General features: G+C 43.0%; 1 protein-coding gene across 1 annotated transcript in view; it reads right to left on the reverse strand.

Moving 5' to 3' along the window:
• cadm3 (cell adhesion molecule 3) overlaps window positions 1-19,172 on the reverse strand; it is a gene marked incomplete at both ends in the record, with an annotated part of 101,821 nt that extends 82,649 nt beyond the window's left edge. The window contains one exon of the mRNA XM_080034285.1: window positions 19,079-19,172. Coding sequence (XP_079890411.1) covers window positions 19,079-19,172 — 94 coding nt within the window. The remainder of the gene's footprint in view (window positions 1-19,078) is intronic.
• Between the last annotated feature and the right edge of the window lie 1,079 nt (window positions 19,173-20,251).

Here is a 20,251-nt window from a genome sequence, read left to right on the forward strand (position 1 = left end):
AAATGATGAATAAAACATTACACAACCTATTGTACTAGCAGCTAACCCTGGACTGCACTGAAGTATTCTTCAGAGGCGGGGGACATGGACATGCAAAGGACAAAGGAACGTATAGAGCGGTGGACAAAATAAAGAGCCCTAATACAGACATCTACAGACATTTTTCCAAGGCCCTTAAATGTAGATTTATTTTAAGGCTTTTGCAATTTTAACGACCCGTGGAATCTCTCTCTCTCTCTCTCTCTCTCTCTCTCTCTCTCTCTCTCGCTCTCTCTCTCTCTCTCCTTCTTGCTTTCTGTAGCCACATAGGCAGAGAAAATAAAGGGAAAAAAAGAAGAAGACAGAGACTCTATTATTTTCAAATCCAAAGCCGAGAGGAGAGCAGACTCAAATCCAACCCAATCGCGTTTATAGCTATGGGTTCCGCTCCAAATGGTAAATTGTCGGCTGTCTATTGGCTGAGAAGTATAGGGGCTCCATGTGTGATTGACACTCAGGCTACAACATGCTCATATCATGTTGCTGTATGATTTAAGGTTTCTGCAAGTATGGATCTTTCTATATGTTTTATGACTACATTTCAAGCCATCTCTGGAACTGTCAAACAAATGCCTGTGAGATGACTACTGTTTGTAATTGAAGTTCTGCACAACATCAAGGATTTTATTGTCCTTAAATGGCAATTTCCGTTCATATAGATCATGTTACTGTTAATGGAAGTCCATTAGACTAGAGTTCCTTTTTGGCTTCATGGATGCCACACTGTAAAAATGTAAAAGGAAGGAAAACTTACTTAAATTTTCAATACATCTATATGTTAAATTTCAATATATATAATAATATATTATATTACATACATTTTCAATATATGTAATATAATAGATTTTGGATTTTTTTTAGGCCAACTCAAAACTCTTAAGTTCTTCTGCCTACATTTTAGTCAACTAATTATCTGTTGTTGAGATGACTTGTGATTCATAGTCAGTGCATAAAGTTAGATTAGAATAGACATACTCCATTTAGATAGACATATTCTTGCATCATAACCTGAACGTTATTTGTTACGGAAGTTCTTCCTCACATCTAGTGCTTTGTGCAGAAGTTTGACTTCAATAATATTTGAATGATGTCTGTCTATGAGAATCTTGAATCAGCCAGGTCACATATCAAAGAAAACTGAACTTGCTGTTTTGACTATCAAGGTGTTTGAAACTGTGCTAAAGGTATAGGGGAGGGGGGACGGGGGGGACGGGGGGATACATCTCAAAATTAGGTAACCTTGGATACACAACTTCTGAATAAGAATTACCATCATGTCCGTTATAAAAGAGAACTGTCTCCCGAAAATCACTGACATCCCCGTCCAATATTATACAACTCAAAACTGTGCATAAAATCTGCTGCATTGTCATATTTTCACTGTGGATAGATGTCTAGAAATAACACTGTCATGGTTAGGGATTCCCCCCCGGGCCATCATTGCTCCCAAAAAAATGTGTATGCAGTCTCAGCGTGCGCTTTGGGAGAAATCATCAGACAAATGGCAGGTGTTGCAACTTGCATCATTGTTCTTGTTTTTTAATGGATTGACTTTTTTCTGACGGTGAAGATGTTTGTGATTTTTTACTCTTTTAACCTCCGGTATAAACAGTAATAATACGTATACTAACATATCTGGCATTTGGAATGAATACAATAGTATCTAAGTGGAGTTTTAAATGTCTTCTTTCAGTGTTTTAAAAATCAAAATGCAATAGTTTGCATGATGAAGAATTTAAAAGGAGCTACGGTGGCCTTCAAGGACAAGAAGCTAGTTACTAAAGATGGCATCATATACCACTGCCTCAAGTCCTTACACAATATCAAGTGATGATGTTGAGATGTATTTAGTCATTTATTCTTAAAGAGGACCTATTATACTACTTTTCTGGTCTTAATTTCTTGTTTTACACTGCTATAGAGCAACCTGACACGAATCACATCACAAAAAACTATGTAGATTTTCGGGAAGCTCTTTCTCTTATTTTGGCGATCCAGCACATCCTGTCAACACTTGAGTGTGTGTGCTTCGGCAATCTCCGCTCCCTCCGCCTGTGCATCGGCCATCTCCGCTACCCTCCCCCCCCCTCCTGCAAACCCCACTCCGTTGTGATTGGTTACCTTCCTTCCGAAACACTTTCAGTGGCGGGAAGCGCGAGCATGGACCTATAAGGGCGCGAGGCAGACGCGAACAGGGAAGTGACAGCATTACCATACATGGAAACATCCGCGTGGTCACATCACCAATTTTTATGCGACGTCACCAATTATGAAAGGGTAGACCGCTTTGAAGACGTGACTTCTCGACTGGCTAGAATAGTGTTTAGTGCTCTGCACAGACACCCCAGACGGTCAGCAGGGAATACGTCGAAATGCATGTAAGTCATTATTTGATAATTTAGTATGGTTAAGCATGACTATGAATCATCATAACAACGTTTATAGGTCATAAAAGTCAAAAAGCATCATAGGTCCTCTTTAAGCACTACTTCTTTGTGCATTTCTGGGCAGACACCCACTATATATAAAAATGCATAAGGCCGTTAAGTTTGTCCATTCTGTGCTAGAAACATGCCGGTGCAACATGGCGAAGCGCCCCGCTCCTGTTTAGATATAAAAGGCTCATTCTAAAAGCAATTATACACTAATTAAAACATACTTGTGAATATTATATTCCATTTCTACCAAATCTGCCCTGAAAATGGCCAATTCCCTTTCCATGCTGCACCTTTAAATGGGATATTTGCGACTAATGAATGGGTTTTTGTTGTATTGGCATGTGTGTGACAGTATCACCACATGACCCCAGCAAACGATGCAATTGCTCATATAAATGTTAGATAAGATTGCTATTCTTTTCCTCCGTGTTTCTTGATTGAAATTGAAGATTGTCAAGCCTGATTCGGGTGACACTTTCACTTTTTCAGCGTTAGGAGATTAAAGTCTGACAGTAAAATTTGATAGCAGCAGTTTTATTGAGAGAATTAACCAAATTGGAAAATTGACAATATAGCAACATCGCCTCCCTCCCTGCCTTCTGTTGTCCCTTCACTAATGCTAGCATTTAGTCCACTGTAAAGACTTGAAGATGGGTCTACATATGCGATGACAGGCGGCTTTTGTTTAGGGAATATATGCCAGTCAGTTTATGACATGCCGGCTGAAGCTAATGGGAAAATGCCAGTGAAAATGATAAGATTTTGGAAGATGGATGTTTGAAAACTGTCAGGCATTTAGCAGTGGACTTTTTGACTTTTAGACTTCACATGGACTTGATTTCTATGAGACTGTATTGAATTGAATCTGTCAATACTTCATTTGACTTGAGAAGTGTGTGTGAAGAAAAATATTGGAAAAGTCTGAAGATCTGAGTGTGGCCTATAGTAAGAAAAGCAACACATCCTCACAATGGAGAGAATGGTTTCTGCTTGAAAAATTACTTCAATGAATAGTCAATTATTAAGCCAATTATCTTTCTTTTGTTCGACTAATCAGTATAAAGACCAATTGTTTCAGCTGTAGAATTCACAAGCCACTGTAGGCTAGATGAACTCAAGTTATTAAGCCCATATGCAGTGAAGGACTTGGTGTCAGCTAGATACTATTAACAAAGATCTTACAAAAGAGAAAAAGTGTGCAGTGTTTTACGACTTGCAACTTGACTCACTTGACAATCATTTTGACTTCAATACTTCACCCTCTTGCGACCAATTACATCGAATCTTTTACATCTTCAAGTGAATGTCCTTGGTTGAAAAGTCACTGTATGAGAGACAAGTATTCCAAAATAAAACAATGTTTTATATTGAAAATTAAAGACAGATAGATGAATGCCATATTCATCGCGGAAGGTAAAATGTATAAAAGGGGGAACTCCATTCATAACATGGCAGTTCAGACAGAATGAAACCAAATGTTGACACCTTTTTTAAAGATATCAAGTAATTCTGGTATATAAAATGATACCCTCAACTGCTTGATCTTGAATGTTTTCAGATATATAATGATGAAAATTCTCAAATACTGTCTGAGATTTTACAATGGCTTTGTGTTGATGTACAATAGCTTCCCTTCTGAATTCATAGGATCCCTGTTGAAAGGTGCACTGTGTAATATAGGAATATTTAGTGGCATTTAGTGGAGAGAGTTCTAGATGGCAACGCTCCCTTGGTAACTCCTCCCTTTCCAATAATTACAGAAGCGTTGACTTTCAAGGACAAGGCTCATTCTAAGTAAAAAAAGGGGAAAAAACGATTATTCTCAAGCGATTATACACTAATTAAAACATACTTATGAATCTTATATTTCAATTTGATGAAGTCTGTTATTAAAAAAATGCCAATGGAATCTACACACTGCACCTTTAACGCTCTGCACAAAGGGAAGGCAGGTCACCCCAGGTTGCAATGGGTTTTCATGTTAGCTCCATCAAAGTGTGACACACAACAGTACAAAATAATGTCAGCTGCGTAGCCATCTTGCCACTGGCGAGTGACCCTATGACGTAAATGACCCTTTTCCCTTATCTCTTTGTCCTTCCAAAAAACAAAACCTTGGGTATGTACTATATTGCACCGGGGAGATATTGATGAAACCAGGCCGGCTCTAAGCCCCTGAAGGGAAAATACAAGTGAATGTCACAGAACTCTTTCAAAAAACAACAACAACAACCGAAAAAAAAGCAGCTTTGCCAGGCACGCCGTCACAAAAGTCAACCGCGACACCTCCCATGTACTAGTCTCTCTCTCTGTCTCTCTCTCTGTGTCTCTCTCTGTGTGTGTGTCTCTCTCTCTCTCTCTCTCTCTCTCTCTCTCTCTCTCTCTCTCTCTCTCTCCAATCCCCTCCTCCCTCCCTCCCTTCTTACTGTGAAGATATCAACCTGCCGAAAATAGCTCGGGAGAAGTTTGAACACCGAGCAGGGGGGATAAATAAATCACAATAATATTTAAATATTCATTGTAGAATGATAGAGAGAAAACTGCCTTTTTTTCTCTTCCCTGGCATAGTGTATGAAGACAGGTTGCCTTAGGATGTTCGACAGCAGCATTATCCCAAAACCCCCCCCCCGCCCCCCCTTCAAGGGACTGATCAAACACAGTAGCCTGTGTTGAGAGACAGACAGTCGTCAAGCCTCGGGCTGCCCGTGCAAACGAACAGCAGATAACTCAACGATGTCCTATTTCGCTTGTGTGCCATCGAAAAATTGCCACTAGATATGAGTCAAATTCATTGACACGTAGAGAATGATTATAGTGTGTGTGTGTGGGGGGGGGGGGGGGGGGGGTTCTTCCTAGACAACGTGGGCTGGATTGAGCCTTCCAAGCACTGCAGGAGCTCTTGTCAATAAATCTGTCCTTTTAAAGAGCACTTGTTGAAAGGGGAGCAGGGAAAAGAAGAAGAAAAAAAGGCCCGCCGCCACTATACGACCACAACAATCAAAATAGCACTCAACATGCAGTGGCACTCTTGTCTCGCGCGGTGGGAAAAGAAACAGGAGGTCTGACTGGCGTGCACGTTTCAAATCCAAGGCCCCGCTGTTTGCTTTTGATAGCAGAAGTCATAATGACTTTCAAGTGCTCGCCAAGCAGAGGAGTAAAGCCGCGACACAGGGAGAGAAATGGAGATAAAGAGAGTGAAAAAAAGAAGAGAGAGGGAGAGTGCGTGTGTGTGTGTGTGTCTGTCTGTCTGTCTGTCTGTCTGTCTGTCTGTCTGTCTGTGTCTGTGTGTGTGTGCCTGTGAGCAAACTGTACGTGATGTTAAGAGGTGAGACAAAAGTTGGTTGGAAGCCAAGCGGAAACCAAAGTCTGTTAATAAAGTGTGTGATTAATTCGTGCTGTGTCATTTTCCCAGGGTCCCTCTCCTAACCCCGCCCGCCCCATTCGCTCCACTCCTTCAACAGAGACGGCTTTAGAAAAATAGCTGTTTAATTACTCAGCACTTTCTGAGCACTCGCTAGGAAAATTGAACATCCCTGGTTGGACATCACCTTATGGGGGTGCTGGTGAAAAATGTGTCTGTAAGCACTTTTTGGGAAATGGTTACATATCTAATGCCTACACTGTATAGATACGGAAATGGTATGCTGATTGGGGAATATATATGCATGCCTTGGCTGGCCTTTTCTAAACACACACACTCTTATGAACACACACAGAGAGCTATGGGAGGCCACACACACACATACATTTTCTTTTTTGCCTGGTAGTCAATAGCTTGGCTCATAGGGGTGTATTTGATTAAGTGAAGCCTAGAAGGCATTGAAAGATTTATTTATGTGCGTGTGTGTGTGTACTTGTGTGTGTACTTGTGTTTACGTGTGTGTACTTCTGCAGAAGAACATATGTATCTGGTTTCATATATGTGTGTGTGTCTGTGTGTGCATGCATTTTTTGAGAATCGCTATGCTTGTGCTTGCTTGTGTGTGTGTGTTTGTGCCAACATAAAGTCAAGGACTTGCGTGTTCATTGAACAGGGAGCAGGTTTAAGTTTTCTCGAGAGGGAAGCCGGCTCAAAGACAGAGTGTTTGTGTGTGTGTGCACCGCCGATTCTTAATCGTCTGCCAAGCAGGCTGTGAGAAAGCAAAGTGAAGGAGAGTGAATCCAAACAAGGTGTGTGTGTGTGTGTGTGTGTGTGTGTGTTTGTGTGTGCACGTGTGTGTGCGTGCGTGTGTGTGTGTGTGTGCGTGCGTGTGTGTGTTTGTGCGTGCATGTGTGTGTGTGTGTGTGTGTATGTTCTGTGTGTGTTTCAGCACTGTGGCATGTGTCTGTGTGTGTGCAGTACATTCTCATGCGGGGATAAGCAGCTTAGGGAAAGGAGCATATTCTTTTCTAAGTAAATCTCATTAATTTTAATTAGCTGTATATTTAGCCCATACACCTGGATTGGGGTGTTAATTCGGTTTGTATAAACAGCGACATGTGAGAGCAGAGCAGGTGAAGTGACTTGGTGGTTGAAGGCAGCGATTACATTGCAGAGGCAGCCACCAGCCACCTCACATTGATTTGCATAATGTCCTGTTACTTGATTGTGTCGCATGCCTAAGGAGGATATCACAGGCAAATAAGCAATCCCTTCATTTCCCTATTGCATGCTCCGCGTAGCATGCCATCGAGAACTCGTCCTCTTAAAACGTTCACCTTCTCTTTTCTCCTGTGTGTTGTTTTCATCCCTCGCTCCCTGCGCTGTTACTTTTCATTTTCTCTGCGGTCGGTGCACTCCATTGTTAAAGAGTGTGAGTTTCTTAAAGGTGCAGTGTGTAGTATTGAGTGGGTGTCTGTGGGAAAAATACACCTATAAGTACTATAGAATAAATGAATAACTAAATACATATTCACCTCATCACTTGATATTGTGGGAACACTTGAGGTAGTGGTCCTTGAAGGCCACTGACGCTTCTGTAATAGTTCCAAAGAAAGCCGTTACCAAGGGAGCGCTGCAATCAAGTCAATTCACCACTTGATGCCACTGAATATTCCGATATGACACATTGCACCTCTAAAGGTGGAGTCAGGGTATTAACAAAAGGGACCACTGCAGCTAACAACATACCTGTTTACAGAGCCTAGGCTGTGTACTATTAACACTGGATTTTTTTTTCAGCTCACACACAGTACGGACAGGTAGCGGATAGTGAGGAGATATTCATTTATTTTTGACCCCTGAACAAATTTGACAGCAAGCATTCTCCAGAATCGCTGACTCCACCTTTAAGTACCCCTCCTACCTCCTCCATTTGCCTGCCTTTACTGTATGGATTTCTGTTGTTCACATGCATGCCACCACCACCCTCCCTCTCTCTCTCTCCCCTGCCTCTCCCTCCCTCCTTTTTCCTGGATAATCAGCTTATCCTATGTGTGTCCAAGCCTCTATGTCTAGCGTTCCTCCTCTCTTTGTTTCCGATTCATTCAGCAGGGAGATTAGCGATGCCTATTTGGTGCCTTTGTCTCCGACCGGCGCGGCAGTATAGCAACCACGTTTTCACCGCACGAATATGGATGGCCTCGCCGACTGAAAAAAAAAACCACACATCCACTCGTCATGTGCTCATCATAACAAGTGATCAGTGTCAAGGAGATGTTGCGGAAATAAAAAGCCAAGGCTGCGATCTGTCTAGCAGTGTGTGTGAGTTTTGACGCTTTTACTAGAATCGCAATGATTGACTGTTTGATCGATCGGGCTGACCTTATTTAATGTTTGCCAGCAAAGCTATAGTGCAGAACTTTTTCCCCATTTAAATGATTCTGGCTTACATTCAAGCCGTCGCCAAACAAGTTGACACACACAAAATTGATTCAAGCTACACAACCTATCTCTGTATTTCTCAGTATGGCAGCATTTACAAACTGGTGTCACCACACCCGACAATGAGAAATCCCCAAGAAGCACCCAATAAATGCTTCAGTTGTTGATTCTATTGCTAAGAAAAGCTTACTGGACTTACAGCAGAAGGTATAAAATCCATGCGTGATCACCAAAGGTTTACCTCATTTAGATGCGCCGACAGTGTTGTTGTAATTACTCAAAATTCCTCATGGGGGCGGCATAAGTTACCTCCTATAGCTTCTTTTAGGAAGGCGATATATTCCCTGCACTAAATGTGCCTGGAAATCATAGAGTTTCACTATTTAAACACTCAAGGTTGACATAATAAAGCCAACATGTTATTATTGTTATATATTTAACCACTCAGGAATTAAACTTCTCCACTTAAGAAAAAAGTAAAAGGTGCCACAGCGGTATAACTCATGAATGAGAAACTATCGGTACTTCAGGTCACAATAACTGTATTCATACAATTAAAGTAATCAAACTTGAAGATAATATAATTGTGTTAGGTGAGTACCAATATAGACTGTAGCCTTGATCCACCCAACACACAAAATCACCTCTAAAAACACTTCAAAAGCAGTGAAAGGGGAAAGAAAAAAAGGACAATTTAATTCATTTTCCTTTCATACCTTTTAACATTCTGACCTCATTTAGATCCTCTATTAAAAATGCGATGTCTGTCTCGGATGAGAAAAACATGCTAATGCAGTGATTAAAAGCACATCGTGATGTGAAAGTTACCATGTCCTTCAGACCACCTGCAGAGGTGATCAAACCCCTTCGCCAGGAGAGAAAAAAAACAGTCCACAGAGTACACAGTGTGCAGACAGAGCAGAGCAAGTTTAAACTACATAGAAAGTTTGCCAGACACTCAGATTGCTCCAAAGACACCTCTAGTATAACACTCAATTATTACGCTACCAGTTTTCCTCTTTCATATGTATAGTAGCATTTACAGTTGTTGCAAACACACACACTATTATGTTCTGTATTCAATTCAATACCATATTTTATAGTTGTTTCTTTATGTACTGTATTTCTATTTTATGAGTTCAATATCAATTTTATGTTGTCTTATTATTTATTTTGTGTGTTTTTGTTCTCCATAACGCTAGGAACATTTTAGATTATTTGGGCGGAGGCTTCATGTAAGCCCACTGTTTTTTTTTTTTTGCATCTCCACTGCATTGTGTTATCTTTTCATTCTGTGCATTATTAAATTGTGCGAATAATAAATCATCTTAAACCTTAGACTGCAGCCAAAAAACACATGCCATAATTGTGTGTCTATGCCTTCCAGGGAAAGTCTCAAGAAGACCATCCACCCTTTTCCACTTCAATGAAAAGTAAATGGAGGCTGTGTAGCATCAAGCCTATATAATGCTCCGCCCGTCACGCTTGTTGTTGTCGAAAATGCAACATCCCAAACTGCTCTACCTCCTACCTCCCTGCTGCTATGAATACGATGCATGAAAAATGTGATGCTAATGCAATGCAGCCATAAAGGATAATGAAAACACACACACTAAATGCCAGGTAGTGAAATAATGCTAAGGACATTTAGACTGTATCCTTAATAGCGCTTGTATATATGGGAGCTAGGAGCATTCAAGCAGTGCGCTACAGTGTGATTGTAAGGCATAAGAGGTGCAGCGGTGCAGCGGAAAGCATAAATGGACTCCACCGAGCGGTAGCCGTGTTACAATGCAAAAACACTTTAGCAATGATAGCATCCAACAGTTTAAAAGATAAAAACCCTGTCTCAGCATACAATAAACATCCAGCAGAATCAATAAAAAAGTATGCAATGTATAGGAAGCAATGTTCAAAATTGCTTCAGTGCAGTAATGTACTTTCAGAATAACTTACAATTTTGAAACTGCAACTCGCACCTTGTTTAATGGCTCTAAGTGACAATCAGTTGAGTCAAAAGCTTAAAAGAATCAAAAAGTTTTCCGAATGTGAAATGACAGCACACACCCTCGAGGGCTCTGTCAATGTGGCTGCTAATCCACTTTGACATCGGATCAGCTCATAAATCACAAGTGCCAGACAAGTGCCTCGAGACTGTAGCTAACACCATGCTAAACTGATAGGTTTATCACAAATGATATCCATCAAACAGCCATTTTATGTTTATGTTACAAAGGCCCGGAAGAGAAATGGTCAAACACGCTTTCAGAAGACATTGTGTATCATCAAAGTATTTTCAGGAAGAACATAATAAAATGTAAGTTCACACTGTTTTGCATAGATGCCGGAATAATGATATCTTAGTAGATGAATGAATGCATGGTTTGAATTCATTGTATGTACGTGTCATGCTACTAAGTGAGCCATCACACACAGATGTACATGACACCAACACAAATAGACATTTCATACACAGTTTCCTGTCCAGTAGCCACACACACACACACACACACACACACACACACACACACACACACACACACACACACACACACACACACTACTTTGCACAACATAAAGAAAACAAATCGCAGCAGCCACAACAATATAGTGCAACCCATAAACTGTCCAACTAGATCTAAACATTCGTTCAATACATAAAACCAAACTACTGCCAGTTATCACCCAATGAAAGAAAATAGACAAACGGGATGTCAAACTCGATACTGTGCCATATTTCTTTTTCATCCATGCTTGTTCTAAAAAAAATCCTACAAAATACACTGTTTGAATGTTCAAAACAACCATACCAACAGATCTGTAGTGGTGTAGTAGACTATTATGATCTAGTAGCATACTGAAGAAACATCACAACACCAGCACTGGTTCAATACGTGACAGTTGGAGAGAGGCTCGATGAGACTCGCCATCCAGTGAGTAAACTTTGATACCCTCAACACAAACACAGACTATGGACTTAGTCCCAAGACAGCACACACACACACACACACACACACACACACACACACACACACACACACACACACACACACACACACACACACACACACACACACACACACACACACACACACACACACACACACAGGTGAACTTAAATGGCTTCACAGTGATACGATCCCCCTAGACACACACACACCACCACCACCACCAAGCTGAAGTGATGGCATCATCAAAACGAGGCAATAAACAAGAAGCAACTCAGTGCTCTTCATTTCTATTGGTGGAGGAGCTTCCTTGCGCTCCGGGGGGAAAACCCCTTTGGCACTTTGACTCGATCAATACAAAACGTCGCACTTTGAAAAGCCACTCTTCTCTTTCGGCATCCAGTCATATAGTTGGGAGTCTCACACTCACTCACACACACACACACACACACACACACACACACACACACACACACACACACACACACACACACACACACACACACACACACACACACACACACACACACACACACACACACACACACACACACACACACACACACACACACACACACACACACACACACACACACACAGAACACTGTTGGGTTTTCATCAAACAGATACACCTTTTTACCAGGAAGCCCCCCTATCCTATATAGTCTGACCAACCATGCATCAATGACAGGATGGGTGATTTCCAAGCCCCGAAGCAATCAATTAAAATACCCATTGGAGGATTTCCGGCGGCAGGTAGCGGAGAATCAAATAAAAAGGGGGAGGGAGGGTAGAGTTGGGGGGTGTGAATGAGTGAGAGACCCGATCAAAGCCAGTTTGTAGAGTGTGGAGCGCAATAATAAGGTTTTCTTGTTGCTAATTTATTTCAAGGTTGACGTCGGTGGTGTTGTTGTTGTTGTTAAGGGGTTGTTTAATCTGGTGTTGTGAAGGGACACAGTCTGAAGTTGACAGCTTTGCAAAAAAAAAAAATACCGGACCCCTAATTTCACTCGGCCCCAAGTTGAATGGAAAGTGATTTGTCTTTTAAGAGCACCTGAAAGGAAGTCGAGTGTGTGTGTGTGTGTGTGTGTGTGTGTGTGCGTGCGTGCGTGCGTGCGTGCGTGCGTGTTACCGCTTTGCAAAGAAAAAATCTCAAGAGCACTCCTCCTCTCTTTCAATTCTTTCTTAACAACATTCTTGCTGTTATGACGCTACATAGCAAAGGCAAAGAGATTGATCTGCTCTGATGTAATCTCACATTGCCAGCATTGAGTGGGTCTGTGAGTTCTGTGAGTATGAAATCTGCCTATAAGATTGATCACGTCTATAATGGGACTCTTGTTTTTGTGCTCCCATCCTGTCGCGATACCTTTCAAGATCTGACGATACTCACGCCAGCACGGCAACACTGCATTTCTTAATTCTCTGCTCGCAATTTAGTTGCAAATGACTTCATAACACTTGCTGCCTTGTTGAGCTGTGGAGTGAGTGTGTCTCCTTGTCGCTGACGCATGTGTTCATGTTTTTTTTTTAGCGCATGTGATGATGAGCTATATGGAGATAACATGAAGACAAATCAACGTTCATATAATGTGGATGGCTAGATGCAAATCATTACTTCGGGGGCTTCCAAACAGTGCTTACGGGGTTCGGGGGAGCTTTGCGTCTGGGAGATTTTTTTTTTTTAATCAATCCGCCATAGCGCTTTTAATTAATCGGCATGATGAACAGGAGAAATAATTGGTTTTCTGCCAGATGCGAATCGGGTCGCAAACTAATGCCAGCCAATCAGGAGACACTTTGTAATCACGAAAAAAGTGATCGGGACAAGACACTTAAAGGATCAGAGAGACATAAACACGGCAAGACAATGGGTGTAACAAGGGCTTTGGTATTCCAAATTGGAATATGACACTGTTGCTTGTTGCCCCCCCCCCCCCTTCTGAATATTGTTGATGCCTAATTGACATATTCCAACGCATATCCTAAATTTCAATCAATGGGGCTGATAATGATTCGGAGACAACAGTACATACTTACACAAGTACAGACTTTTTAATACTGTTTTAATGCCACCTAAAATGAAATGTTTGAATATTATTTTCTTTTAAGGACTTATATTGACAATCATTGTGTTTAATACTTTTTTTAATGCTTTTATGTTCCCTTTATATAAATTAATAAAAAAAATAACATTCTGCTAACTGATTTGGACGACAAAACACTGGAGGAAAATGGAGAATGGGAGTTACATGGGCTTTGGATTTGACATTGTATTAGGACCCTGTTGTTTGGTGCTGTTTTGAATAGGCCTATTGTGAGTGTATTTCTGGTGCAGAATCAGAATGATACCTATGCGGATATGTATTGGAATATGTCATTAAAAAAAAAAAAAAAAAAAACATGTTGCTAATTAATTGCCATGATCGGAATGAGAAGAATTAATTGGGCTCCTCCGCAGATTGTATTTCTTTTCGAATGAATCCACAGCAGAGAAACTAATGAGGCGGCTTTTTGTTTTCCCATCCAAGCGGCATATGTCATTAACCGACGGGCCGGCCACACATCGACAAAAAAAAACCCATCCGTCCAAAGTCCCGAGAAAAGAAAGATCAGGTAACCAGTTGGCCGAAACAAATGGAAAAAGGCATTGGAGCCAGTAAATAGCCAGGGTCGAGATTGGAAAAAACGCAGTGTGGTTTAAGCGCAGTGCCAGCCCCAAAATGAAAAAATAGCCTAGGCGTCTTATTAATGTCACAGTGGCTAGGCGGTAATTCCCCCGAGGCTCTGTGTACCTGAGCTTGTTAATGACTCACTGCTTATCAGTGGGCTCTTGTTAACAGGCAGAACCCCCTTCCCATTCCAAAAACCGCCTCCTGCTATTGTGTGCTAGCCGTGCTGCTGTGTAGCTGTGTAGCTGTTATTAGCCACAATGTTAAATGTTCCCCCCATTTTTGGCACACCCAGGAAGTCAACAGTAAAACAACAGCAGCACACACATTGGAAGTAGCATGGGCATTCAGCCAGAGAGACAGAGCTTGGTCTAGAGAGAGAGAGAGGGGAAGAGAACCATTTTGTGGCGGGATAAAGTGACACACACACACACACACACACACACACACACACAGAGCCCTCCCGCCCTGTACATCTTACCACACTAACGATTTGGGTCCACACACTGCTTGCATCGTCCACTAATCCTTATTCATTATTGGCCTCAGCTGGAAGCATTAGTGGCTTCATTCACTGGGTTTCCGACAGGCGCAACACGACGAGGTAAATAAACTATTAGGCGTGTTTCTTCAAGAACGCAAACATTCTCCTGGGGTCTGGGATCAGGATGCCAGGGAGAGGTCGCAGCTCGTCTCTCTACCCATGTCTGCAATATATTTTTTTAAAGAGTACTGACTTAGAAAATGTGAGTGAAAAGGGCCACACATTGGGCAAAGGTATTAAAGGGCCCTGGCAACCGAAATGCACCTTGTAACTATGTTATTTGGGGGTTAAACTTAATGCTAGTATATGCGTCTGAAAAGAGTTAGGCATATTTGTCATCATTAAACTAGTAGCACACAGTTCTTAGTCAATTACTTCCACACACCGAGTTACTGTGTGTAGTATGCTTGCTGGTAAAAAATGTTTGGCAAATTTGCCGTCACAGAAGGGCTTACCGCATTGTGTGAGCTTGTGTGACAGCACAGAGGTAACTTTTGTCTCTGCTCCTTAAATTGTTGACTGCTTTTGTCTGGCAGCTTATTCATTGATTGTTTTTTTTGTTTTTGTTTTTTAGGATGTTGCGTTCCAGATTGAAAAGGTCTGACTTGTGCTGTATTTTGCCCATGTACTCTAGAGAACGGACTGGCCCCTCCACACTTGACAGGAGGAGCCTTGGAGGTAACTGGGTCAGGAGGGCAGAAGCACGGGCAGGCGGCCCGGGGCCAATTGCCATGCCTAATCTGTGCCCCTCTTCACGAGAGGCCGCTTCCCATCTGAGGCGCATCGCTGCACATCCAGCTGCGGAAATGGATATGTCAAACGCCTTTTCACAATTAGTGTGACTGTCTCCCACACCGATTCGTTCACTCGCTTCTAAAAGGAGGATGCCTTGGTCACAGATTAAACTAGAATAATAATAAAATAGAGTAAAAGATGTCCTTTTCTCTGACTTTGACATCCATCAAATGAATATGCTTTGAATGGGAGAGTTGATAGTCCGGGCTTGGTCGGGATTGAATTTAGACTGTCATATTACTGTACATGCAGCCTGTTGTTAAATCCCATAGGTCATCTGGGGGGAAAGCTATATTCATTTCCGCCTTGTTTGAATGATGAAAATGATTGTTGAGTATTGCAGTGATGGGCAGTTCCGTTCTCTCTCTCTAGTTCTCTTTTTTGGATCTCTCTCTCTCTCTCTCTCTCTCTCTCTCTCTCTCTCTCTCTCTCTCTCTCTCTCTCTCTCTCTCTCTCTCTCTCCCGCATCTGCTCTGGCATTGATTTGCTGAGTTAATCGTTTTTTCTTTCCTCTCTCTGATACATAACATTGAATTATTTATGCTAAGTAGAGCCTTCTGTTTTCCCGGGACCTCTTAGCATTGGAGATGTCCACATTTATGACGGTGTTATTATCTGACTGCCCAACCCCAATCCATCTCCTATTTAACAGCTCTGTTGTTGTCGTGTCAACAACAAGAACGACAATCAAGCGGAATCGGAGCAGATGTGAGCGATGGACCAGCCCCTTGCAGCTGACACACATCTACTGAAGCTGAAACGCTACTGTTTGGCACATTGCTCAAATGCCTGGAAACTATAGGTTGTGCAATTCATATATACACACATAGAGACACACACACACACACACACACACACACACACACACACACACACACACACACACACAGTATACATACATATTTACTGTATCGAGCTTCCTGTCAGCTGAGTTTTTGGCTTCTATGTGAGATCCCTTACCAGATGAGTTCCTTGTTTGACAGAGAAAGTCTATAAATTGTCAGTATTTCTTGCACAAATGCCACAGACACAATGGTTATGCTTCGATCAAAATCCATATTGGCTAGGGATGGCCCCCTTTGTTTACGTACTTTTTATTTGCATACCAGTTTACAGAGCCTAGGCTTTGTATTAACACTAGATTTTTGGATCACGAGAAGATATTCAATGATTTTGACGAAAAAAAATGACTTTGTTACCAAGCTTTCTCCAGAATCGCTGACTTCACCTTTAATGGTCACTACAACATGCACACTGAAACTGTTTAGCCAGCAGCACTCCACATCCCTGCCTTCCCCCTTTCTATCTGCACTCTCTGGCTGTGTTTTTCTCATCTCCTAAACACCGTGTGAGACGTCCCCGGCTTAATTACGCTCCCTGACTGACATGATAATGTAAAACAGTGCCGAGGTGAACCCAAAGCAGAAATTGGTCATGCATGGTCAGGCCTCTCGCTTAGGCACACCTTAATCAAATGTGACGCGCGTCTTTGAATGAGAGCCAAAATCGTTTTGGGAGGCAAATAACAAAGCAGCGCTGCCTGCCTTGGGTTTTCAATGACGAGCTACACACCGGTTTGGGGTCAGGCCAGGATCTGACTGGAGATTGATATTTCACCATCATCATCGCCCCTCTATCTTGGAGAGGGTTTGTGCATCTCTCATCTTCAACAGCTTTTCGGGGCTTTAGACAGGGCTTACATTTGCATTTGTTTAGCAGTGACCTCATCCCAGGCATCTTGGCACAGCCGGACTTTTGATTCTCATTTTTTTTTTTTTACTGTGAGCTCCCCATTGAAGATCCTACTCCTCCTCCCCCACACATGTCAAATGTGCAGAAACACAGGTATGCATAATTCAAAAGAAATTGAAAAATAGCTGATGTGGATAAACAAAGTCGAAAGTAACTGTAAATGCGGTGCGTGCACTTGCATACCTTTGCGCCTACATGTGTGCACAGTGCGTGTGCGCACACACCACACCACACACTCAGAGAGAGGGTTTCAGAAATGTGGGTTTTGTGTGGGTGTGCACAAGTAGGAGCAAGTGCATATGAATTCCAAATGCAAATTAAGGAACGTCTATTAGAAGTCTAGAGTTCTTGCCTGGCTATATCATCTTACGCTTCTTTGCCAAAGACTTTGCAATTAAATCCCGGCTGTAATGAGAAAAATGCCAACAGGATTTCTCTTCTTGTGTCAATCAATTTGGTATGGAGTGATGCACAGTCATGATGATGCGCCATTTCTCCATTGCCCTCTAAAGGTTGTATTACCGGCAGCCAGTCACTTGAGTGTTATGTAATTGGAAAAGTACATCTGGACAGTGTATTAGTGTTCGCCTGGTGCTCACAGTATGGGGAAGATATCATTACAAATAGCTTTTTTCTCCCGTCAAAATCCTCCCCTTACACTTCCAACCCCGCCCGGCTCATCACAGTTTGAGCCTCAGACATGATGAGTGTGTGTGTATCTGTGTGTGTGTGTGTGTGTGTGTGTGTGTGTGTGTGTGTGTGTGTGTGTGTGTGTGTGTGTGTGTGTGTGTGTGTGTACAATAGTGTTGCTATATGACAGAATACAAGATGATTACTGCTTATCTCCAGGTTGCGTGAACCTTTGACACAGATATAGTCTCTACTACACACATGTGAGGGGAGACAGAGATGCTGAGCTTGGTGAACGAACATGAAAGGGATAGATGCTTGAGTGTGAGCGTGTGTGTGTGTGTGTGTGTGTGTGTGTGTGTGTGTGTGTGTGTGTGTGTGAGTGTGAGTGTGAGTGTGTGTGTGTGTGTGTGTGTGTGTGTGTGTTTCCTTTTGTACTTTTTTTTATGCCAGTGTAAGCAAGTGACTAAAGATGTCACGGGGAGTATAAGGAGGGTAAGGAAGAGGTAAGCCACAGGGCAAGGAAGCTATAGCCTGTTGAGACCGGTGTGATCTTAAGAGCTTCACATTTTGTGGTATTGGCTACTCTATGAACCAATCAGGGGCTGCCTTCCACTATGGACGGAAAAGTGGGGAGGGCCTGGTCTGACTTGAAGCTAGATTGACGACTATATGAACCAATCAGGGGCTGCCTTCCACTAACGGACGGAAATGTGGGTAGGGCCTGGTCTGACCGGAGGGCTAGATTAACGACTTTATAAACCAATCAGGGGCTGTCATCCACTAACGGACATACAGTGGGGAGGGCCTTGTCTGACTGGAGGCTGGATTGATGAACCAATCAGGGGCTGCCTTCCATTTAGGGACAAGAGTTAGGTCTGAATCCGGGCCTTGATTGGTCATTTTTTTGGACCGGACATCTACTAACGGAGATTGGAGAAAGTCTAGGCTGTTCTGCGGGAGAGAAACAAATGTGAAGCCTATGAGATCATTCTGGTTTGGCCAGGCTACAATGAAGCTACTGCACCAAGGACCTGTAGTAATATGCATGTGAGTCCCACGTGCAAGTCACACACACACATTCCTTTGAAAAAACAACCGCAGAAAATTCCACTGGGAAGTGTGGAGGGGGGGGGTTTGCATATGTGTGTGTGTGTGTGTGTGTGTGTGTGTGTGTGTGTGTGTAGCTTGAGTGGGGTGAGTGGGTGTGTGTGTCCCATGTGCTTATTAACGGCTCTCTGATTCCCTTTGTTATAATACAGGAAACAACAAAACAAAAAGCTTCAAGTCAACAGATATATAAGGGGGCACGACAGACCAGGGACAGAAAGAAAAGGGTCAGCAAGGTCAGGGGGCCCCCAGGGAGAGAGAGAGAGAGAGAGAGAGAGATGGCCAGATAGATAGAGAGAATAGGAAGAGAGGAGAGAATGAATGAATGAATGAATGGTGCTTACCACCGCCGTAGACAATGTTGCTGTGAACCGCAGCTGCAAATAGTGCCGTCAATATGCTGACAGTCCATAAAGCGGAGGGGGCTGCTGGGAAGGCCATGGTCGGGCGCACAGGTCCGCCTGTCTCACTGAATCCTCAGGAGGGGCAGTGTATAGCGCTCTGGAGGAGTGGGTTATACCTGCAGGGAGAGAGAGAGAGAGAGAGAGAGAGAGAGAATGAAAACAGGCAATGGCAGGCAGGTGGGACCAATGGGCTACTAATTGCATCCCTAGCCATTGGTTGGGTGGCTGGCTGGCTGCTGCTGCTGCTGCTGAATAAACCGCTTGCCTTGGCCCACACCCGTTACTCACGCGTTGCTCCATGGGTATTCATCGATCTGCTTGTGTCACACCATGCCGAGAAGCGATTGTGTTTGTGGGGCGGGGTGAAAAAAAGGGAGGGAGGGAGGGATGGAGGGAGGTTGATGATTGAGCCAAGAATGGGGTTTCGGTGGTGAGAAGAGGATCTGGATTGGATTCATATCATATCACTGTGAATGAAATCATCCACTTTAGCCAGCTGCATGGTGCGCATGTGTATAGGGAAAGATACCAGCTCCAACTCACTTTATTTAGCAAATAACGCAATAGAACGAACATGCCTTTATAGTCTACTGTAGTTGGACGAGGGGAAAGGGGGAAAAGGGGGAGAGGAAACCAGGCAGCAGCAGAAGCAGCAGCAGCAGTGGAGAGATATATGCACCTGTCGCCCGTTGAGAATACTCGGTGCGCTCTGCACGAGACGACGCGTGTATAACAGCATCTCACTCGTTCTCTCGCTACCAATCTCTCTCCCTCTTTCTCTCTCTCTCTCCCTCACTCCCTCCCTCTCTCTCTCTCTCTCTCTCTCTCTCTTTGTCACGCGCACACAATCCTTCTCGCACGCACTCTTTCTTTCAACAAGCATGACTGCAAATAACAGTACAGTGAACGGCAACAAACTATAGAAAACCAACGAACGCTCCCCTTATCAACGTAACGACAGGGGAACCGGCCGGGGCTGCAGCGGTGTTGCCTGCCTGCGGGACGGGCGAGCGGTTAGGTTAGGGCGGGGATAAAGGCTGGGCTTGGTGGGGTAGTGTGTGTGTGTGTGTGTGTGTGTGTGTGTGTGTGTGTGTGTGTGTGTGTGTGTGTGTGTGT

Source organism: Ammodytes marinus (genome assembly GCF_949987685.1).
Source record: "Ammodytes marinus genome assembly, chromosome: 9".
Classification (NCBI taxonomy): Eukaryota; Metazoa; Chordata; class Actinopteri; order Uranoscopiformes; family Ammodytidae; genus Ammodytes; species Ammodytes marinus.